Source organism: Lissotriton helveticus, chromosome 1_1, assembly GCF_964261635.1.
Source record: "Lissotriton helveticus chromosome 1_1, aLisHel1.1, whole genome shotgun sequence".
Lineage (NCBI taxonomy): Eukaryota > Metazoa > Chordata > Amphibia > Caudata > Salamandridae > Lissotriton > Lissotriton helveticus.
Window position 1 is genome coordinate 1,385,713,206 of NC_136057.1, and position 22,774 is coordinate 1,385,735,979.

Below are 22,774 nucleotides of genomic sequence, written 5' to 3' on the forward strand. Positions count from 1 at the left end.
TAAAGGATCTGTCACTAGCGGAGAATAGGTTTCTACGGCGGCTAGTAATGGCACCCCAAAGTACTCCTATAGTCCCTTTGTTGCTTGACCTGGGAAGGAAAAGTGTAGAGGACCTAGCTCGCCTGCGCCCTCTGTTATATTGGAGACGTTTAATGGTGACTCCTGAACTAGCCCATTATGCTGCAGCATTGGCTGATGTCATCACCGCGGACCGATTTCACACAATCTTGTGGTTAAAAGAACTTCGGGGGTTGCTGGTCAAGCTGAAGTTGGATCATCTTTGGGGTAATTTAGACATGTCATGTTTTCCCACTAAGGCAATTTTGAAGAAAATATATTGGGAGATGGTCTACTCCACAGCTTTCTGTTCTGGATGCAGTTCCAACCTAACTGGCCGCTTTTTAGATACCAAAATGGTTCCACTCTGTGAAACCTATTGGGACATTATTGAAAAGCCACATGACAGAAAACTGTATTTCCAATTAGAATTGGAACGCTTCCAGTTAACGCATTCACAAAACACTGGACATCAACAAGGGATGAATATTGCTATCATTGTAAAGATCAAACCGAGAATGTCTCTCATTTGTTGTTTGTTTGCCCTATATATGCAGGTCCACGCCGTAAATGGTTAAAACCAGTGTGTCGGAATCTTGGGACGCGTAGGCAAATAGTTGCACTTAGAATATTAGAAGCAGATTGTACACCCTATTTTGCAATTGCAGTTGCAAAATTCCTTGGTTGGGCATGGTCAATTCGTACACGTATGCTATTGGGTAAAGCAACTTAATGATCTATGATTATCAGGTTTCTCTTTTTTAGTAAAAATTTTATGGATTGTAAAGGAATGTTTTTATATCCACATATCAATTTCGTCAGCATTAATTGTTTAATACTAGTTTTACTAAAAAAAATTTGGACTGTAAAGGAATATTTTTATATCCATATATCAACTTTGTTAGCACTAATTGTTTAATATTTGTTTTTTATGTAAGTATTTTAGATCTAGTATTTATTGTATAGTGTTAGGGTGAAAACGCTTTTATGACTGCTGTCGAATAAAGCTTTGAAATTGAATTGAATTGATTGATAGCAGTATACTTGATTATCTTGGGGTCCCAGTTTTCTATTGCAAGTTTCAAAACGTCTTTGGCGGCGGAAAGGCTGGCTGACTAGGGATTGCCGGGTTCCAGAAAGATACTTTTTATATTGGACTTCATCGTATTCTCTGGTGCCGCCATGGTGAGATAGACGTATTGCCATGTAACTAGTTGTTAACATATACGGGACAGAGGGAGACCCACTCGTCAATTGGTCAAAGTTTTCGGAAAAATTGGCCGCCCGGTTCGCAAGACCAATACAATGTAAACCAAAGATGTCGGCCACACAAGTGAATGGCTCAGTTTACGCAATACGATCCACAGAACAAAGCATAAATCGGTTGTGGCGAAAACTCAAAATGACACCAATAGATCCAATAATAATACGTAAATTAAGAGAGGCACTTCGACATTTGAAGGTGGCCAAATGTGAAAATCGAAGGAACACCTGTAACTCATTCTGGGCCAAACTACTACACGAAATAAGTACCAGCAACTCTGCTAGGTTCTGGCACACCATAAATTGCCTAGGGGGCGTGGCTCCCAAGGTAGCGTCCTCTAACATCTTGGAGCCTTCTCTTTCCAATATTTATAGTAAAATGATTTGCCTTTAAACTTGAGGAACTTATTAAACCATACACATGAAGGTAGTGTAGGAAGGTGGATACCTGACTATGGTTACCCCAGATTGTTTGCCTTGTGTTTAGCTGGGTTTCGACTTAGTTGGCCTGGGATCCTGCTAATCAGGGCCCCAGGCTATCTGCTCTCACTGTAAAATGGACTCCATGTACTCTAGGTACTTCTCCAATTGGATATTGGGTCACCTTATGGGCCCCTGTATAGTGTACCATAGGTACCCAGGGCATAGGTGCATCCAAGGCCTACCAGGGGCTGCAGCAGGTATTATGCCACCCCTGGCTGGCCATTCACATTGACAAAACTGGCTGATCACTCAGCTGGGGCAAGGTCGTGTAATCACCCCTTGCTTAGGTATAGTATTCCTATACCTACCATTATATATAGACACATATATACCTATAAGTCACTCCTGTGGCAGGCCTTAACAATCCTGAAGGCAGAGTGCTTGGTTTTATGTGAAATGAGGCTCTAGCATGCGCTGAGCCTGTCTGCAGCTTTCGGAACCATGTCCGTATTGCTGTTCTATGGTATAGCCATACCATATACTCTTAAGTGCATTATAATCCTCGCGGTTGAATGCTAACTTTGGTTTGGCTTTATCAAAACATGTCGTGTAAAGTGTCACACGCTTTGGAATACTAACCCTTCGCCAGTTCTGGCGACGGGGGTAGCATTCCACCCTTCTAGAGGGAGAAGACATGTTGTTCCTGTTAAATCCCGGTTAAAGTTAACCAAAGCCTCAGCATCACAAAATGGATGCTGCTGCCACAGACACAAGTCTGACCTCCTGCTGCTGGGAGTCCTTCCAGCGAGGGAGGCTTGGACAATAGGTTTCCTGTCTTGGGAGGTGCTAGCACCCACCCAGACAGGCCATAGTGTATTGGGGCAGGGAGGGCTGAATGAAATGAGACACTGCCAGGGGCACACAAGGTGTCCCATTTATAGCCCGGTTCAAACCAGTTGCTGGGGCACTCCAGCCCCAGCTCTGGCGCGAAACTGGACAAAGGGAAAGGGGTGTACCCACCCCCTTCCCTGGTCCCCCCCATAGGAGGGACCTAGCAGGTAATCCAGCCCCTCAGATTAGTATATAGGTAGGAGCTGAGTCAAGAGACTTTAGATTTATCCTGACTGAAACTTGAAATGAAACTCTGGACCTTCAACGTTCTACTTGAAGATAGAAGACTGAAGAATCTCCCTTGTGGTCAAGAAGTGACCACCCTGTGCAAGCAGGCACCATCAAGAGATCAACGGTTTGCTTTGTCGACGCTCCCGAAGGAGCCCGAGCACAGAGCCTGACAAGACCCGGACTTCCAGACTTCCAACAGCCCTATCCACAGTCACAGCAGAGCTGAGACCTGTGGAGGCGACGAGAGACGTGGGACCGGCCATCTTGGAAAGCCAGCGAATTGCTTTCCGTGCAACTTCTGAGGCACCCTCGAAGTTGTGCATTGGGGATTGAGAAGCCCCAGCCCCGAGCACCAACTGCACCGAAGATCATCCCTCCACACTCCACGAGTTCTGCGTGGGGCCCTTCTGCATTTTCCTGCTCGATGCGTCTGTCCGGTCACTTGCCCGTTGGCTAGTGGCCTCTGTGATGATGATCCTTTTGATTTACACTGCTGGTCTGGTTGCTCCAGACTGGCCCCTGCTTCCCTGAAAAGGAGAAGCTCATCAGACCTTGCTGGTCTGATCCATAAGCCATCTTCGATTCCTGCGTGGGTTGCCTTTGCCAAGGCTTGTTGACTCCAATCCGGAAGCCGACACCGCCGACAGCGAGAGCCCTCGTGGGACAGTCCGTATCCAGCTCCTGGTCGTCGTCGACACCTCCTGGTCCACATGGCTGCAAAGACAAGCTTCATGACATCACCTGATTGCTTCGCGACAGCGCCTGGTTCCATCCTGGTCACTGGCTAGTGACCCAGACTCTGTCCCCTCTGCTTTCAGGTACTCTTCATCCTCGATCCGCCCTTGGATCCACCCGGACACTTCCCTCCTGGTCGCCTGCAGCATCTTTCTTCAAGGCTCCATAGGATTCAGCGACGAAACCCGACACACTTTGACACCTATGCACCCGCTTCCTGTGGGTGAGGTAACGCGAGTACTTCGGTGCTCCTGTGGGTATTTACTATCCTAGTGTCTAACTTTCAAGTAGCTTTCTCCGTGTCCATCCTGAAGTGACCTAAAAGAACTAGTTTCCATTTCTTTCGTTCCCATTATAACTCCATGCTAACTCGTGTGTGTGTAAAGACACTGCACAGGCATCCCGTGGGCCTCCTGCTCCCTATCCTTTGGTAGTACAGCGTAGCCCCAGCGATTCTCCAGGCCCTAGTCCTATTCTTTGTTCGTGACGTGGTTCTTATACCACTATTTTAGTATATGGTTCGAAGTGCCCCTAGGGCATTACTGTATTTTGTGCAACTTATTGTATGTTGATTAAGTATCTTGTTATGTGCTTGTTCCTCTGATCTCATTAAGAGTTCAGAGGATTAATTTAGTAATAAATACATATATATTTTATATATACAACCTGTGTGGTGTCCTTTCATTTGGTATTAAAGGGGTTACATATGGTAAAACAGCTGGCTTCACATGCCCTCTTGAGTTTAGCCTAAGACTGCTCGATAGCTGGTCTATAAGTTTGACTTTACAACCATCACCATAAGGGTTGTTTGGACTGATACAGGGTGCCCACTAGAATAGTGGACATCACATATCAGGCCAACTTCTCACAGATAGGAAACATTGAAGAGGGGTGAAGTCATTAAAAAAGGTACTATACAACAGAGATCGAGAATATTTTAATATAGGACTATTAGATAAAAAAGTACAATTTGACATAGTAAGTGTTTGTTGAAAAGAAAAAATCCTTCAAGAGGGAGCGTTCAAAAAGGACCCATTTGGGAACAGGGTTATCCATGAAGTCATAAGCCAATGCAAAAGACTGTTTAAGCAGGAAGGCAGAGTGATAAAATGAAAAGTTTGGGAAACGTACACCACCTTCATCCTTAGGACGTATAAGTTTAGATAGGGCGATTCGCGGGTGTTTATTGTTCCATAGGAATTTGGTGCATATAGAATTAATCTTAGAAAAATGGGTATTGGACATTTTCATAGGAAGCATAGATAAGGTATACGAAATGTGAGGTACAATCATCATTTTAATAGTGTCCAACCTGCCCCACCAGGAAAGATATAAGGGGGACCATATGAGTAGGAGTGATTGAATCTTATCAAATAATGTAGAAAACGTGAATTTAATGGTTTCAGAAAGGGAGGACGAAAACCAGATTCCAAGGTATTTAATTTTAGAGGGACACCAAGCGAAATTGGTATCATTAAACATAAATTGATAACATGAAGCATTTAGAGGTTGAACTTCCGTTTTAGAGAGGTTACGTTTATAACCAGAAATACTGGAGTATAATCGTACTTCATTTAAAAAAATGGGGGAGTGAATCAGTAGGATTAGACATATAAATAAGAATATCGTCCGCATATGCGGATATTTTAGATTCAACAGAACCATGTTTGGAACCAGCAACCTGTGAGTTGACACGGATGCGCTCCAGAAACGGTTCAAGGCATAAAATAAAAAGTAGAGGGGAGAGGGGACAACCTTGCCTAGTGCCTCTAGATAGGGAAAATGGCCTGGATAATTGGTTATTGGCAAAAATACTGGCTCGGGGACATGAATATAAAAGTTTAACATATGAAATAAAAGAGGGCCCAAAACCAAACCATTGAAGAGTCTGAAACATAAAATGCCAATTAATGGAATCTAAAGCTTTTTCAGCATCCAAGGACAAAGCTGCAAGCGGGGATTTGTATTTTTTGCCATATGAGATGATGATAGCAAACATCCGGGCATTATCAGATGCTAACCTGCCCTTCACAAATCCGACTTGATCAGTTTTAATCAGGAGGGGAATAATGGAGTCAAGGCGGGATGCTAGAATTTTGGTAAAAATTTTACAGTCATAATTAATTAACAAAATAGGACGGTAATTTTTACATAGGGAATGGTCTTTGTCAGGTTTGGGTATGATTACAATTAAAGCATCCATAAAGGAACCAGAAGCTTTTGCGTCTGCAATGAAAGAATTAAAAAGTTGAAGGAGTTTAGGGATCAATATGGAATAAAAAGAATTGTAAAACTCAATAGATAAGCCATCAGGCTCAGGAGCTTTAGATTTTTTAAGGCTTTGATAGCATTAAGAATTCCTTGAGATGAAATATCTTTTTCAAACATGTGGAATTCATCGGGCAGAGAGGGAGGAGAGGGTAAACCTGAGAAAAAAGTTTCCAGATTATGAGTAGTGGGTAAAGTGTCATCAGAGTAAAGGGATTTATAGTAATCGTGAAAAATCTCAGCAATATCTTCATCCGATGAAGCCAAATTTTTAGTGGACTCATTCAGAATAGGGCCAATGGTCTTACGTTCCGTTTTTATTTTTAAATAGTTGGCTAACATTTTCCCAGCTTTGTTTTGTCCACCATGGTATTTAGATTTAACTTTGAGCAAAATATTACATGCTTCAACCGTTGCCAACTTATTAAGTTCAGTTTTCGCCTTAACTAAATCATGGAGGACAGCAGAGGAGCGGGAGGTAAAATACACATGTTCTAAGGCTTTAAGTTTATGTAACTGGTCTTCATATTTCTTCCTTGAGGACTTCTTCTTCTTAGAGACAAAAGAAATGGTAAAGGCACGAAAGGCAGCTTTAAAGGCATCCCAGTTGGTAGGAATAGAAGTATCTAAGGGGTCGTTAAATTTGAAAAATTATTCAATGAAAGAAGAGGCTTCTTTAATAAAAGCCTGATCTGTCAACAAAAAGGTGTTAAGCTTCCAGCGACTGAATTTAGAGGAAACATGTGCAAGGTCAAGGACAGCGTATACAGGAGCATGATCAGATAAAAAAATAGAGCCAATTTCAGATTTTTGGAGGGAGGGCAAAAGGGATTTACTAGTTAAGATATAGTCGATTCTGGAACGGGTATGATGAACGCTGGAGAAAAAGGTAAATTCACATAAATCAGGGTTACATGTTTTCCATACATCATACAATGGACGAGAGGTGATGGCCGACTGAAAGGCTTTGTGTGTTTTATCAGGCTGAAATTTGCAGTTAGCCTGTCAGAAAAAGGGTCTAACCATTGATTAAAATCACCTGCAACAATAACATTAGGTAAATCAATCGAGGAAAGAAGGATCTTAATATCATTCCAAAATTTGGGGTCAGGTTTAACAGGACCATAAATATTCAGAAGGACTAATGTTTTATTCTGAAGAACAATCTTTGCCATCACCCATCGTCCATCAGCATAATTTTGTGTAGACACAATTTGCACCGCTAAAGCTTTATGAAAAAGTATAGCAACGCCTCCCTTCTTATGAGAAGCAGGAGAAAATACTACTTGGCCTACCCATTGTCTTTTCAGTTTAAGAGATTCAACATCAGTACAGTGTGTTTCTTGAAGAAAGGAAATATGAGAATTAAGTTTTGATAAATGAGACAGTACCTTTTTAAGCTTGACTGGGTTTCCAAGACCTCGAACGTTCCACGTGACAAAATTACACATAATGGAGGGAATTGGAGGAAACAAACAGTCGAAGCAGACAAACTTCAGGGATGAAACTGTAGGGGGATATACACCACAAAAGATAATTATACATGGAACAATAAATATCAAAACCTACATTTTCAAGAGACAAAAGCAACAAAGAAGAGTCAAAATACAAGAAGGAAACAGAAAAAAGGAAACAAGGAGGGAATGACAGGACAGGGAGAAAAGAAAAGAGAGAATAAAAAAGCAAGAGAAAGAACAGAGAAGAGAATGAACAAAGAGATCATGGTAAAACAGCCAGATCTGTATAAAGAAGAGAAAACATTGAAGGGGGAGCATGGAGACACTGAGCGACACGAATCTCGTGAGAGTGTAAGAAAAGATGTATAGAATCGAGAGCATGGACAAAGGAGAATCAAATGTAAGAAGCAAGAAAGACAAGAAAAACATAGGAAAAATAAGATGAAAACAGTGCATGAAGAAGAATTCAGATAGAAAGAGAGAGAAAAAAGACATAGTGACTGAACATGAGAGAACAGATACGCTGTTGAAAGAACTGTATAAAAAAAAGTGGAAGAGTGATACAGGTTAATCAAACATTAGTATCCATTCCGGATGAAGAAAATGATTGAAGAAAAAGTTTCAATTTCTCTGGATCATCGAAGGATCGTGAACAACCAGCATGAGTGATCTTGCAGAGACATGGATGAAGTATTCCATATTGAATATTGAGGTGTCTCATCTGAGGTCGTAGGGCAAGGAACTCCTTTCGACGAGCGTTTGTGGCATTAGAGATGTCTTGCGAGATGAAGATGTTGTGACCAGACCAAGTGAGACGTTTAAGTTTAACAGCTTTGAGAACAGACATCAATTCAGTAAACTCCAGGAACAGCATAATTATGCCACGTGGTTTCACAGGATTAGATGTGGGACGCCCCACGCGATGTGCCCTTTGAATATTGAGGGGAGGAGCTGAAGATGGAAGATCCAGAAGCTCTGGAAGAAATTTTTGAAGGAAAAGAACCATGTGGGATCCCTCCACATTTTCCAGAAGACCAAAAAGGCGAAGGTTATTACAACGATTGCGATTTTCCAAATCCTCTGTATGAAGTTTCAGTTTATGAATTTCCTGCTCTAAAAGTGGAATTTTTGTGGAGATATCCTGAAGGGTGCCAACACGTTGTTCGAAGTCCAGTACCTTGGTTTCCATAACAAGCTATCTCTCCTCTATTTGATTAAATTTTTCATTTGTCGTTACCATAAACGGCTGGAGACCCCTCACTTCATCAAGAATTAAGTCCAGAACAGGGTTCTGAGATGAGTGGATAGGAGAGGGCGGGTCATTATTTAGGCGCTTTGGTTTCGTGCCCGTGACAGAAGACCTGGAAGAATGCGAGTCAGTAGCCATAATAACAATTATAGGGCACTGGCACGAGGGCAATAGAGTGATTCCGCAAAGTTATAACGTAGAGTAGGGTAGGCGTGACAAGGGCACTCACTTAATATATGTTGGAGGCTCCGAGGGAAGCGTGCTCAGCGGCTATAAAATAGTGGCCGCACACAACCACAACAAGTCACAACAGAATAAGTCGCTACAGATTATACAGGAGATGAAATGGCAGTAATGAGCTCTCTAATCGAATATTAAGAGTAAAAGGCAATGGGTTTGTTGTTAGTTCATAGAATCCAGTTGAAAAAAATCGCTCAAAATCGACAATAGTGAAGACATCTTCAGGAGACTATGCATAGTAGGGCAAGGCAACAGCTAGGTATACCTAACATGAGGTGAAAAGTAGCAGCAAAACAGTAAAATCATGGAAAAAGTAAGGAAATAGGCACTTAAATGCTGAGAAACGCCTTAAAAAGAAGTATTTCAGAGGAAAACATGGGCAAAGGCAAGTTGGTCCATGAAAAAACGTATCTGCCAAGGAATTACCGATGTGTTGAAGAGAAGTGGTCGCGGCGACCTAAAATGGCGGCCGACCGCGTCTCGATGTGAGGAGCTGCAGGGAAAGCCGAAACTGAGGTTTCCGAACTGAATGGACCCCGCAGGCACCGTCAAGCTATGCTCCGCATCTTCAGAGTGAAGGAAAAGTCGCTCCGACGAGCGAAAACAGCGTGAGGAAGGCTCTCGGTAGTGTAAGAGGTCCGCGGTACAGCGGAGCTCACGGAGGACCCACCATGTCACTGCGGCGTCCAAGCCACGCCATCCAGTCCAGTCCTATTGCCTAGTCGATCGAGTTTGTTTAGTTTGAGTTTGTTAAGTTATGTATTAAGGAATTCACCAAGGGATATCTTTTTCGCATTCACAAGGTACAGGTCTGTTTCGGCACATTCATGTACTCTTTTAAAAGAACACCAAAAGAAAACAGTGTATGGAATGACAGCACATAGAAAATCTTGCATTACGGGAGCAGTCAGTGTGGTATGTTTCCTAGTGGAGTTTCTAGATCATGAGATCTATGGAAAGCCCTCTTCCTTGCCAAAATAAAGACATTTACACAACAGCAGTGTGCTTCCAATGTACCAATGCACACCTGTGTACACGTGCTCCTGAGGCTGCACTTCCATTTGCAGTGTACACTTTTTCTCATGCAAGAGAGTAGAAGTTCATTTGCCAATTGATTTGATTTGAAATGACAGATGTATTTTATGCAGGAGAAAATTAAATTAAATTTAGAAGTAATATTTTCACCAACAAAACCGTGTATCGCCCTCCTAACTTGTGCCATGTATGCAAGTCCTAACTAGCACTGATTTCTCACAAACAAAAAACAGACATGAGTAAAAATAGGCATGCTGAAGACCAGAATATTATTTGTGTGAGGCATGAAGCCCACAGCATTGCCAGCAGGTATGGGGACATCAACATGGGACAGGTAAATGGTTACCGATAGCCCACGTCTGGGTACTGTACCTTTATCAACAGAGCGGCAGGGTAGGAGAAAGCTAACGGGGGGTTTGCAAAGTGTCCCAGTAAGGAATGCTCAACCCCACTTGGCTAACTTTTTTTTAAATGGTAGCTTTGGTGTTGGGGGATTGCACATCCACTGCCAGTATTGGTATATCTGTCCCAAACAAATAGAATGTCCAAATATAAGAAACGTTTTAGTGGTTTTTAAAAAAAGTTGGGCACACCCTGCCACCATTCAGGTGTAGATCAGATTGAACAAATACAATCCAGGCACATAAATTATATTTAAAACTGGAGCATACTCAAGTGATGGCATTTGTTGATAAAGTATTGTCATAGAGGCAGTCCATTAATTTGTAACATATTTTGTCTATCAAGACACTTTCAAGGCTGCAACATATGTAAAATATGCAATTGTAGTGAATCTGTCCCATAATAAAAAAGCAGCACAATATATTCTACTCCTGTCAAAGCCACAAAACCGAAGTGAACTCAAAAATAAATAAGACTCTTGATTCATGTTCAAACAGAATAATAAGAATTGTGAAAGAAAAGGACAATATATGTGTGTGCAGAACGTGATACACCACAGGAACATCCGTAAACACAATATAGCAAATAAGTACCCGACCTCCATTACATGCATTTGTCTGTTTGCCATTTGAGTGCATTGCTATTGGACAGAGCTACTAGTACTAAAGGGCCAAATCCTGGACGTGGAAAAGAGACATCGGAAGACGTAAATCTTAGTAGAATTTTATGGTGAGTTGTATCAGAAAAAACAAGAGACCTAAAGTAATACCGAAGATACACAGTCAAATTGAAATACGATAGTAGTCCTATGAAGCACAATGCTTCCCTGTCCCTAGTAAAATCGACAAAAGAAATCAAGTCAACAAAAATGCAATTAAACAACATAAATCCATCTCCAAAAGGGAGAAATTGAAAAAGTAAGAAACCCCCCCGGCCTAAAGTATATACCCTTATGCAAGAGACCGTACAGTGTAAAGCAAATCAAGTGCTGTTCATCAATATACAAAGAATCCAACCGAACAAGCCCACAATCAGACAAGCTGCATTTTGTAGCCTTGATAATGTAAAAAAGACAAACAAAAAATGGTTTCATGGAAAAAGCGGAAAATATATAAAAGACTGAATACGGTGTCAGAAGAAAGGTAAAATCCAATATAGACTGCCCAGCAATGTAAGAAAACCAAATTAGTATAAAGAGTCTTTGGTGTGTGCGAGTAAAGATTCTAAAAGAGCATGATCCAAAACAGCAAAAGTAGGACCACAAATGGAACAGTACCAAGCTCCCCAGATGTGCCACCATTCTGACCTGGTGGAGAAAGGCATAGAGGTAAATGGCAAAATATGTTGTGGTGTCAGGCAGTAGACAAATAAAACAACCAGTCTATTCTTTAAAATGAAAAGCCAAGCAAATCTGAAAAAACTTGGAAACAAAATTAGGATAAAAACTGACCCAGCATGACACGTCCATGTGCATGACAATAGAAACGGCCGGAAGCACGGTTCGTAAAGATAGCTGTCTTCTCTGTCCATCTTGTACCAATGAAAACCAGAGGCATTCAAATGGATAGACATAAAAATCTATGTAGGTTAATAAGTGTTCTGCACCCCGGATAATTGTGAACAAACCTAGGGCCAGATGTAGGTAATTTTATTTTACCACTTCTTAAATACCGAATCATACCGATTCGGTATTTAAGAAGTGGTAAAATAGAGGGGGGGAGATGTAGGTATTTCAGATTCGGTAAATACCGAATCGTTAAGATTCGGTATTTACCGATTCTGTAAATACCGATTCGGTATTGCCCATTGATTCCTATGGGCCTTGCAGCCCATAGGAATCAATGGGCAATACCGATTCTGTAATGACAGAATCGGTAAATACCGATTTTAGCAAGGGTGCAGGGGGTGTCACTTTGACACCCTCTGGCACCCCATAAATAGGCATGTGCGCCATGTGGCACACAGACATGCCCTAAGGGCATGTTTGTGTGTCACATGGCACAGGTGTGCATGCACACCTGGATTCGGTATTTTACCACCCAACTGGATTGGGTGGTAAAATACCGATTCTTAAAGCCCTGTGGCACTCTGACATGTGCCAGCTACATCTGCATTTACAGAATCTGTATTTTACCGAGTCTGTATTTACCGAATTGGTAATTTTACCGAATCGGTAAATACAGATTCGGTAACATACCGATTCTGTAAATGCATTCCCTACATCTCAAAATCCAATTACCGGTCGGTAACGGACGAATTCGGCCGTTACCGACCGGTAATTGGCCACCTACATCTGGCCCCTAATGTATTGCCTCTCCCTAATATACAGCCCACTGCGATCGACCTCATGCTGAGGAAAGCGATTGGAGTAGTCTCCAGTGAAATTGAGCGCACAGAGAGACGCTTATCCCTAACTCCAATAACTGATCTATTCACCCCCTCACAGGATAATGATATTGAGATAGTGGTTGACCCATCACATGCCATCCCGGAGTCACCTACTCATGATATCCCCTGTGCACAGGTAGCTGCTGTCACAGAAAATATTCCCCCCGATTGATAAGAAATCTCCCACCAGCAGAAAGAGAAGACCGGGCCCTAAGAAGCCCTGCACTAAGAAAACAAAATTAACCCCTCCCATCCCTCAAAAAAGAAGTATAGAGGAGGAGGTTATTGAAGTACAAGCATCACAACACCCAGTCCCGCCGAGCTGGATGGCCCAAGTAGTCTTACATCTACAAAACCACCTAGAACTGCTGATCACTAGCCAGATTAAACCACTAGCTAGTAGGCTAGATAAAATTATTAATGAACTAAACAAGCAGGGAAGGACACAGGGCAACACTCCAAACACCAGAGCATTGGGCAATATCGCCAGGGTGGGCACTAGCCCGGATCCCAAGCCCCCCATACCAAATAATTGTGTCAGTAATAAGCAACACACTGTTATACAGGCATCAACTCCCTTTAACCCCCCAACACAAGTGGCTGCTGGTAATAGGCCGGGAGCAGGAAGCATGGGCCCAAACAAGGGGGAGAATCAGTTAACACCAAATCCGCAAAACAAAGAGCTCCCAACCACTAAACGGGGAGAAACCCATAGTATAAGTCGGGAGATAAACGGAAGAACTACCACCCCTGTGCCAACCATAAATTTACCACCTGAAGCATGCCCTTATGTAGTTGTACTAGGGGGGGTACCGGAACTGAAGCCCGAACAGAAAGAGACACACACAGAATTAAAAAATAAGATAATTAATTGGCTAAACCAGAATAGGCCATTACCCATTAAGAAATCTGGGGAGATCCTACATGTTAGAAGAGTGAACTGGTTAGGCAACAGAAGGAAAGACATGGAAGGCAATTGCTTCAATGTAAACTTTCGGGACACTAGCCTGGTGGAGTATATATTAAACAGTGCCAATATTAATCACACAAGCACCATAAGACCGCTGCCACTGGGTTATTTTTATCCCATACAATATGTCACCCACGACCCAAGGTACGCTTTTGGTAGAGTGGGAATGGGTTTAAACGGCCCTAGGGCTCGGAACCACACCCTGGATGGCCTGGAGACAAGAGATCAGGGGCTAGTGGACTGGACAAATAGATTTAGCCCCTTAATGTCTCTTGATGAGAACGACTGACTAAGTAGGTCGTCGGATCAGTTAGGTAATTTAACGGAGGGGGATGGTGATAAAACTAACTTACAGGACATATTAGGGAAACACCAGCAGATGGTGGCTGGAATACTCCGACCTATGCAGGGACAAGGGCCACAACTGGTGCCTTCACGATTTGAGGATGGGCCAATTGTGGAGAACCTGATTGGAAAAGCCTCACATAGTGAACAACTTACTGAGGGAGGGCTGAAAATATTAATATGGAACATAGCGGGTCTGGCAGGGAAATTTGATAATAAAGAATGGCGAAAGTACATCAGTGGGTTTCAGATAATCAGTCTGCAGGAAATCTGGGCGGTTGACAGCACCACTTTTCAAATAGCAGGTTATAAGTGTTTTTTTGTACCAGCACAAGAGGGTAGATCAGGTAGAGCAATTGGAGGATTAGCACTATATGTAGATCTAAACTTGTAAGGGGCCTGGACATTTCCATCCTGGACATCACATACTCTCCAGGCTGTAAGATTTGCAGGTAGTGGGCTGAGGCTGATCATGTTCAATTTTTACAATACAGGGCGTTCGAAAGGAAATAATCTCGCACTCCAGGAACTAGATCAGACTCAGCCAGGAGCTAGCCTACAGGAAAGGGGCTGTAGAACCTATTACAATAGTCATGGGTGATTGAAATTGCCACCTATGCCCAAGCTTGTTTCCTTTAAATGGAGACTGGTCATGTTGCCCAATTGAGAAGGGCCCGCATTTCGAACATACCACTGAGGGAACAGACTTGAGTAAGCTTTTAAGAACTCATGCCCTGTAACACACTATTGACTTGGCTAGCTTGGGGGAAGATGGGTTTCTCACACCAACTTTTAAAGGAAGAGGATGCTCTTCCTTCATAGATTATATTATAGTGTCCAGTCTTTCAAAAAACTGGATTCGTTCGGTAAGGATCGACTGGAGCATATTTAGTGATCACAATCCTCTAGTCCTGGAACTCCTATACCGAGGTCGACCCAAAAAGAGTTTATACCCATGCACCGAGTTGAGGGCAATTGACCAGGTAAGACGACTCAGGTGGTCGAAAATTGACAGTGAGGCTTTTTACAAATCTCTATTATGCAAGGGGAAAGATTTAATTGATGTATGTTTAGACCTGACGATAGAGGGGTGCCCACTGACCAAGGCATTTGGGTCAATAACATGCCTTGTTGAAGGTCTACTGAAGGCAAAGGGCCCTAGGGGAAACACTACACAGCCAAGATGGTTCGATACTAACTGCTCACGAGCCCTGAGAGACCTAAAATCTAGTCTCAAAGCAATCCCTCTGGACTAACTAAAAGTATCCCTTTGTAGACAGACATATAAAACTGTGCTGAGGCAGAGAAAGGTTTCCCTCCAAGCTGAAGTGTGGGCAGACCTAAGGGAGGCTGGCGAAAGAAGGGATACCACAGAATTCTGGAGGATAATTAACAGGCCTTGCTTCCAGGATAGTAGGGCCCCTGTGATTGGAACGAATATCTTACCCGAACAGTGGGTGACACACTTTGAGGGACTTTATAATCACAATCAGGGCAATGACCAGGAGGGGGGGTGGGATAGAAAGCGGACCTTGGATGTAGAATTCTCCCTTGAAGAAATAACTAAGGCGATCCAAGGCCTGACCCGCAACAAAGCCCCAGGTCCTGATGGCACCCCACCTGATTTGTATTTGAGCAACATAGACCTATAGGCCCCCAACCTCACGAGGGTGTTAAATGCGGCTATTAAGACTGGATTGCCCCGCTCCTGGTCCACCGCAATAATTGTCCCCATATTCAAGAAGGGAAACAGGGACAACCCTCAATGCTATAGGCCAATATCATTGATCGATGTATGTATTATTGTGTGCTGGCTTTATGACAAAGTGTCGAATAAAAGCTTTACAACAACATTGATCGATGTCTCTGCCAAAATCCTGGGCCAGGCAATTTTGGAACGGCTCATGGACTGGACGGAAGAGCATCATACCATCTCAGACACCCAGTATGGTTTCAGGACTGGAAGGTCTACCAGTGACCAGTCTCTTACCCTCTATTTGCTGGTAGCAAAATATACCAAGGCCAGCAACGAACCTATCTATCTGGGGTTCATGGACCTAGCAGCTGCGTTTGATCACGTAAATAGGAACAAGCTATGGGTCCTGATGAGCAATATGGGAATTGACCCAGGGTTGATCAACATTCTTAGAGTTACACTGGGACACCACTACCAAAGTTCGCTACAACACGGAGGGGGGGAACACAGAACCCTTTCCATGTACCAGCGGAGTGAGACAAGGTTGCATTCTGGCCACCCTTTTGCGTCTTAGGCTTATGGAACTAGAGGGGCCAGGCATTATAAAAGGCAACTTGGTCTGCTAAACCAGTGTTTTCCAACAAGGCCGAACCGACAATGAACTGACAATGAACTGACAATCATTCGCAGACTTTTTTTAAATGTATATAATATATCCTCTTACTTAGTACTTACATGGTTGCAAGTAAACCCAATGTTCTTTATTTAATAAGTATGTATTTTTAAAACCATTATTTCAATTTGCTTTTAAAATCGCATGTAAGTTATATTGCAGATGGTTTTAAGTAACTGTGCAATGAAATAAATAAATACAATGCCCCCTTTTTGTTCTCACTACATTAACAACCTGGAGAGAACTTTGATTGCCCTGAATACAGACTGTCCAAAAGCAGGAACACGTCATATACCGGTGCTTTTGTACGCTGATGACGCGGTCCTACTTGCCCGCACCACGAGGGGTCTGCAGTGTTTAATTGATGGATTTGTAAACTTTATGAGTGCCTTAGATCTATCAGTGAATCTAAGTAAGTCCTTCGTGATGCTGGCTGGCACTAAGCCCTGTAGGAACTTTGCTTATAAAATCAGGACTCGCACTCTAGAGAAGGTGAAGACCTTCTCTAATCTTGGGCTACTATTTGATGGGACACTAAAATTTAAAACTTTGGTAGAGGAGAGGTGCTCAAAATTGATAGCCTCAAATGGGGCTATAACAAATTTTGTTAGGTTGGGGCGTTGGTCCCCGGAACAGGTCATGAACCTATACGGCTCAATAAGCATTATGAAAGTGCTATATGGTTCAGAAGTGTGGGGCTTTGTGGATGCCAAGCAATTACAGTTAGAGGAAGATAAATACCTGCGAAGGATTTTAAAAATCCCCAAGAGTACCCCAGAAGTAATTGCTCATAGAGAACTGGGCAGACCCTTTATTGAGGACCAGGTTAAGCTTAGCCCTATTAAGGCATGGATGAGAATTTGGGCAAATCCTGAGGCAGACTTAAGCAGACTAATTATAAGAGTTTGCCTACACAGGGACAAAGGTCTACAGATCCCATGGTTAAAATACATCAAGGCTACTCTAGAGGATCTAGACCAGAAGGATTTTTTTACCAATCCAAATGCAATATTAAAATCTGATAAACTACAGATTAAAAAAATGTTGCTTGAACAGTTTGCCACACGCAGAGCAGGAATAGAACTTTCTAAACAGTCAGTAAGTGCCCACTGCCTTATCAAGAGTAGTGCGGGTATGGAACCTTACTTGTATTTGATGTAAGATTCTCAGGATAGGTATTTAATGTGTCGTTTTAGGCTCAATTTATTACCTAACATACTGGCTGACCCACCAGGTTTTACCCTAACAATTGAGCAGAAGGGTGCCTGCGGCTGCGACAATCGGTCTCCGCAGGACACCCTTCATTTTGTACTTTTATGTCCTTTTTACAAAATGCCCAGACGCAAATTCCTGGTTGACATTTTAAAGGTGGCAAAGTTTTGTCATGCTAAAACCGCTTTGCTCTTTTTACAAAGAGCAAATGATATGCATACATTGTGTTGCATAATGAATTTTATAAAAGTCTCCGTGAGGTTAAGAAGAACAAGAGATCAGGGCTAATTAATGGTCCCAGATCAAATCTTTCTGTACCTTTTTAGGTCTCGCAACCTGTCAATGCGCATTCGCATTGAGCGGAGCGAGACTATAGGGGCTTAAACAGACTTTAACTAACTGGCGATTTGATGCTGTGCCCGTGCGCTTTTAGGTCAATGCGCAAGCGCATTGACCTAAAATGCGCGTGCACAGCATCAAATCGTCAGCCATCTGTTGCCCAGCTTGGTGCCGCTCCACCCCCTGCAGCATCAAAGGCTTTCACGGCCGGCCGGCCGTGCTTTCAGTTTGCCGCTCCACCCCCTGCGGCATCAAAGGCTTTCACGGCCGGCCGGCCGTACTTTCAGTTTCACGAGCACTAGGCCGGCCGTGACTCGCATTTCTCCCAGCGCTGCCCTGTTTAGTCCATGTGAACAATTTATTTATAGCACTTGAAGGTGATATAAACTGTCTATGCTGCGGGGTCCCCGCACTGCCTGTCTTTGTGCCAAAAGTCATCATCCACGTTTTAACAGTCCAGTGTCTCTAAAAGTGGGTCACGTACTTCACCCGGTGTATATGCTTATAACTCCTCACACATCTAAACATGCCTCGTGCTCGCTTCTCTTTTTCAGTATACCTGAGGCGCCTCACCCTATCCGTCTGTGCCTCAAGCGCCTCACCCTTTCTGTACACACCTCAAGCTTCTAACTCACCGGTCTATATGACTGAGGCTCCTAACCCTATGTATATATTCCGCACTCCTCCTCATCCTCTCTTTGTATAACCTGGCATAGCTCAAGCTCCTCACCTCTCGGCATATACCTCAAGCGCTTCATCACCCTGTGTACATGCCTCGAGTTCCAGCTCACCCTGTGTATATATATTCCTCAAACTGATCCTTATTGTATAAACCAGCTGTAGCTTCCTGAAGCTCCTCACCCTGTATATATGCCTCGAGCTCCTACCTTGTACCACCACCACCACTAATACCACCACCACCAGTACTACTACAACCAGTACCACCACCACCACCAGTACTACCACCACCAGTACTACCACTATCAGTACCACCATCACCAGTACCACCCCCACCAATACCACCAGTACCAGTACTACCACCACCAGTAACACAACCACCAACACCACCAGTACTTCCACTAACACCAGTACCACCACCACCAATACCACCACTACCAGTACTACCACCACCACCAGTACTACCACCACCACCAGTACTACCACCACCAGTACCACCTCCACCAATACCACCACTACTACCACCACCAATACCACCACTACCAGTACTACTACCACCAGTACCACCACTATCAGTACTACCACCACCAGTACCACCACCACCACTACCAGTACTACCACCAATACCACCACTACCAGTACTACCACCACACCACCAGTACTACTACAACCAGTACCACCACCAGTACTACCACCACAGTACCACGACCACCACCAATACCACCACCACCAGTACTACCACTACCAGTAACACCAGTACCACCACCACCAGTACTACCACTACCAATACTACCACTACCAGTACCACCACCAACAGTACCACCACCACCAGTACCACCACTACCACTAATACTACCACTACCAGTACCACCACCACCACCAATACTACCACTATCAGTACCACCACCACCAGTACTACCACTACCAGTACCACCACCAACACCAATACTACCACTACCAGTACCACCACCACCAATACTACCACTACCAGTACCACCACCACCAATACTACCAGCACCACCACCACCAGTACTACCACTACCAGTACCACCACCAACACCAATACTACCACTACCAGTACCACCACCACCAGTACCACCACTAATACTACCACTACCAGTACCACCACCACCAATACTACCACTAACAGTACCACCACCACCAGTACTACCACTACCAGTACCACCACCACCACCAATACTACCAGTACCACCACCACCAATACTACCACCACCAGTACCACCACCACCAGTACCACCACTACCACTAATACTACCACTACCAGTACCACCAATACTACCACTATCAGTACCACCACTACCAGTACCACCACCACCAATGCTACCACCACCACCAATACTACCACTACCAGTACCACCACCACCAGTACCACCACCACCACTACCACTAATACTACCACTACCAGTACCACCACCACCACCAATACTACCACTATCAGTACCACCACCACCAGTACTACCACTACCACTACCAGTACCACCACCACCACCAATACTACCAGTACCACCACCACCAATACTACCACCACCAGTACCACCACCACCACCACCAGTACCACCACCACCAGTAACACCACTACCACTACCAGTACCACCACCACCAATACTACCACTATCAGTACCACCACCATCAGTACTACCACTACCAGTACCACCACCACCACCCATACTACCACTACCAGTACCACCACCACCAATACTACCAGTACCACCACCACCAATACTATCAGTACCACCACCACCAGTACTACCAGTACCACCACCACCAACACTACCAATACCACCACCAATACTACCAATACCACCACCACTACCAGTACTACCACCACCAGTACCACCACCACCAATACTACCACCACCACCAATACTACCACTACCACCACCACCAGTACTACCACCACCAATACTACCACTACCACCAGTACCACCACCACCAGTACTACCACTACCAGTACCACCACCACCAATACTACCAGTACCACCACCATCAATACTACCACTACCAGTACCACCACCACCACCACCACCACTACCAGTACCACCACCACCCGTACTACCACTACCGGTACCACCACCAGTACTACCACTACCAGTACCACCACCACCAGTACTACCACTACCAGTACCACAACCACCAGTACCACCACTACCAGTACTACCACCACCAGTACTACCACCACCAGTACCACCACCTCCAGTACTACCACTAGCAGTACCACCAGTACTACCAGTACCACCACCACCAGTACTACCCCTACCACCACCACCACCAGTACTACCACTACCAGTACCACCACCACCACCACCAGTACTACCAGTACTACCACCACCAGTACTACCAGTACTACCACCACCTGTACTACCACTACTACAGCCACCAGTACTACCACTACTACAGCCACCAGTACTACCACAGCCACCAGTACTACCACTACCACCACCACCACCAGTACTACCAGTACTACCACCACCAGTACTACCACTACCAGTACCACAACCACCAGTACCACCACTACCAGTACTACCACCACCAGTACTACCACCACCAGTACTACCACCACCAGTACCACCACCACCAGTACTACCAGTACCACCACCACCAGTACTACCACTACCAGTACCACCACCACCACCACCAGTACTACCACTACCAGTACCATCACCACCACCACCTGTACTACCAGTACTACCACCACCAGTACTACCAGTATTACCACCATCAGTACTACCACTACTACAGCCACCAGTACTACCACTACTACAGCCACCAGTACTACCACTACCACCACCACCAGTACTACCACCACCACCAGTACTACCAGTACCACCACCACCAGTACTACCACTACCAATACTACCACCACCACTACCACCACCAGTACCACCACCACCACCAATACTACCACCACCACCAATACTACCACTACCACCACCACCAGTACCACCACCACCACCAATATTACCACTACCGGTACCACCACCACCACCAATACTACCACTATCAGTACCACCACCACCAGCACTACTACTACCAGTACCACCACCACCAATACTACCCCTACCAGTACCACCACCACCATTACTACCACCACCAGTACCACCACCACCAGTACCACCACTACCACTAATACTACCACTACCAATACCACCAATACTACCACTATCAGTACCACCACCACCAGTACTACCAGTACCACCACCAATACTACCACTACCAGTACCACCACCACCAATACTACCACTACCAGTACCACCACCACCAATACTACCAGTACCACCACCACCAGTACTACCAGTACCACCACCAACACTACCAATACCACCACCAATACCACCACCACCACCAGAACTACCACCACCAGTACCACCACGACCACCAATACTACTACCACCACCACCAATACTACCACCACCACCAATACTACCAGTACCAGTACCACCACCACCAGTACTACCACTACCAGTACCACCACCACCAATACTACCACTACCAGTACCACCACCACCAGTACTACCACTACCAGTACCACCACCACCAATACTACCAGTACCACCACCACCAATACTACCAGTACCAGTACCACCACGACCAATACTACCACTACCAGTACCACCACCCCCACCACCAGTACTACCAGTACCACCACCAACAGTACTACCACTACCGGTACCACCACCAGTACTACCACCAGTACTACCACTACCAGTACCACCACCACCAGTACTACCACTACCAGTACCACAACCACCAGTACCACCACTACCAGTACTACCACCACCAGTACTACCACCACCAGTACTACCACCACCAATACCACCACCTCCAGTACTACCACTACCAGTACCACCACCACCAGTACTACCAGTACCACCACCACCAGTACTACCAGTACCACAACCACCAGTACCACCACTACCAGTACTACCACCACCAGTACTACCACCACCAGTACTACCACCACCAGTACCACCACCTCCAGTACTACCACTACTACCACTACCAGTACCACCACCACCAGTACTACCAGTACCACCACCACTAGTACTACCACTACCAGTACCACCACCACCAGTACTACCACTACCAGTACCACCACCACCAGTACTACCAGTACTACCACCACCAGTACTACCACTACTACAGCCACCAGTACTACCACTACCACCACCACCAGTACTACCACCACCACCAGTACTATCAG

At 44.5% G+C, this 22,774-nt stretch overlaps 1 protein-coding gene across 1 annotated transcript in view; it reads right to left on the reverse strand.

The window, feature by feature from the left end:
* The window catches only part of LOC144773069 (galectin-1-like), a 131,722-nt gene that overhangs the window by 73,098 nt on the left and 35,850 nt on the right, over positions 1-22,774 (reverse strand). The window contains exon 2 of the mRNA XM_078657864.1: positions 7,260-7,375. Within this exon, the coding sequence (XP_078513990.1) occupies positions 7,260-7,319 (60 nt within the window). The 5' untranslated portion in view covers positions 7,320-7,375. The remainder of the gene's footprint in view (positions 1-7,259; positions 7,376-22,774) is intronic.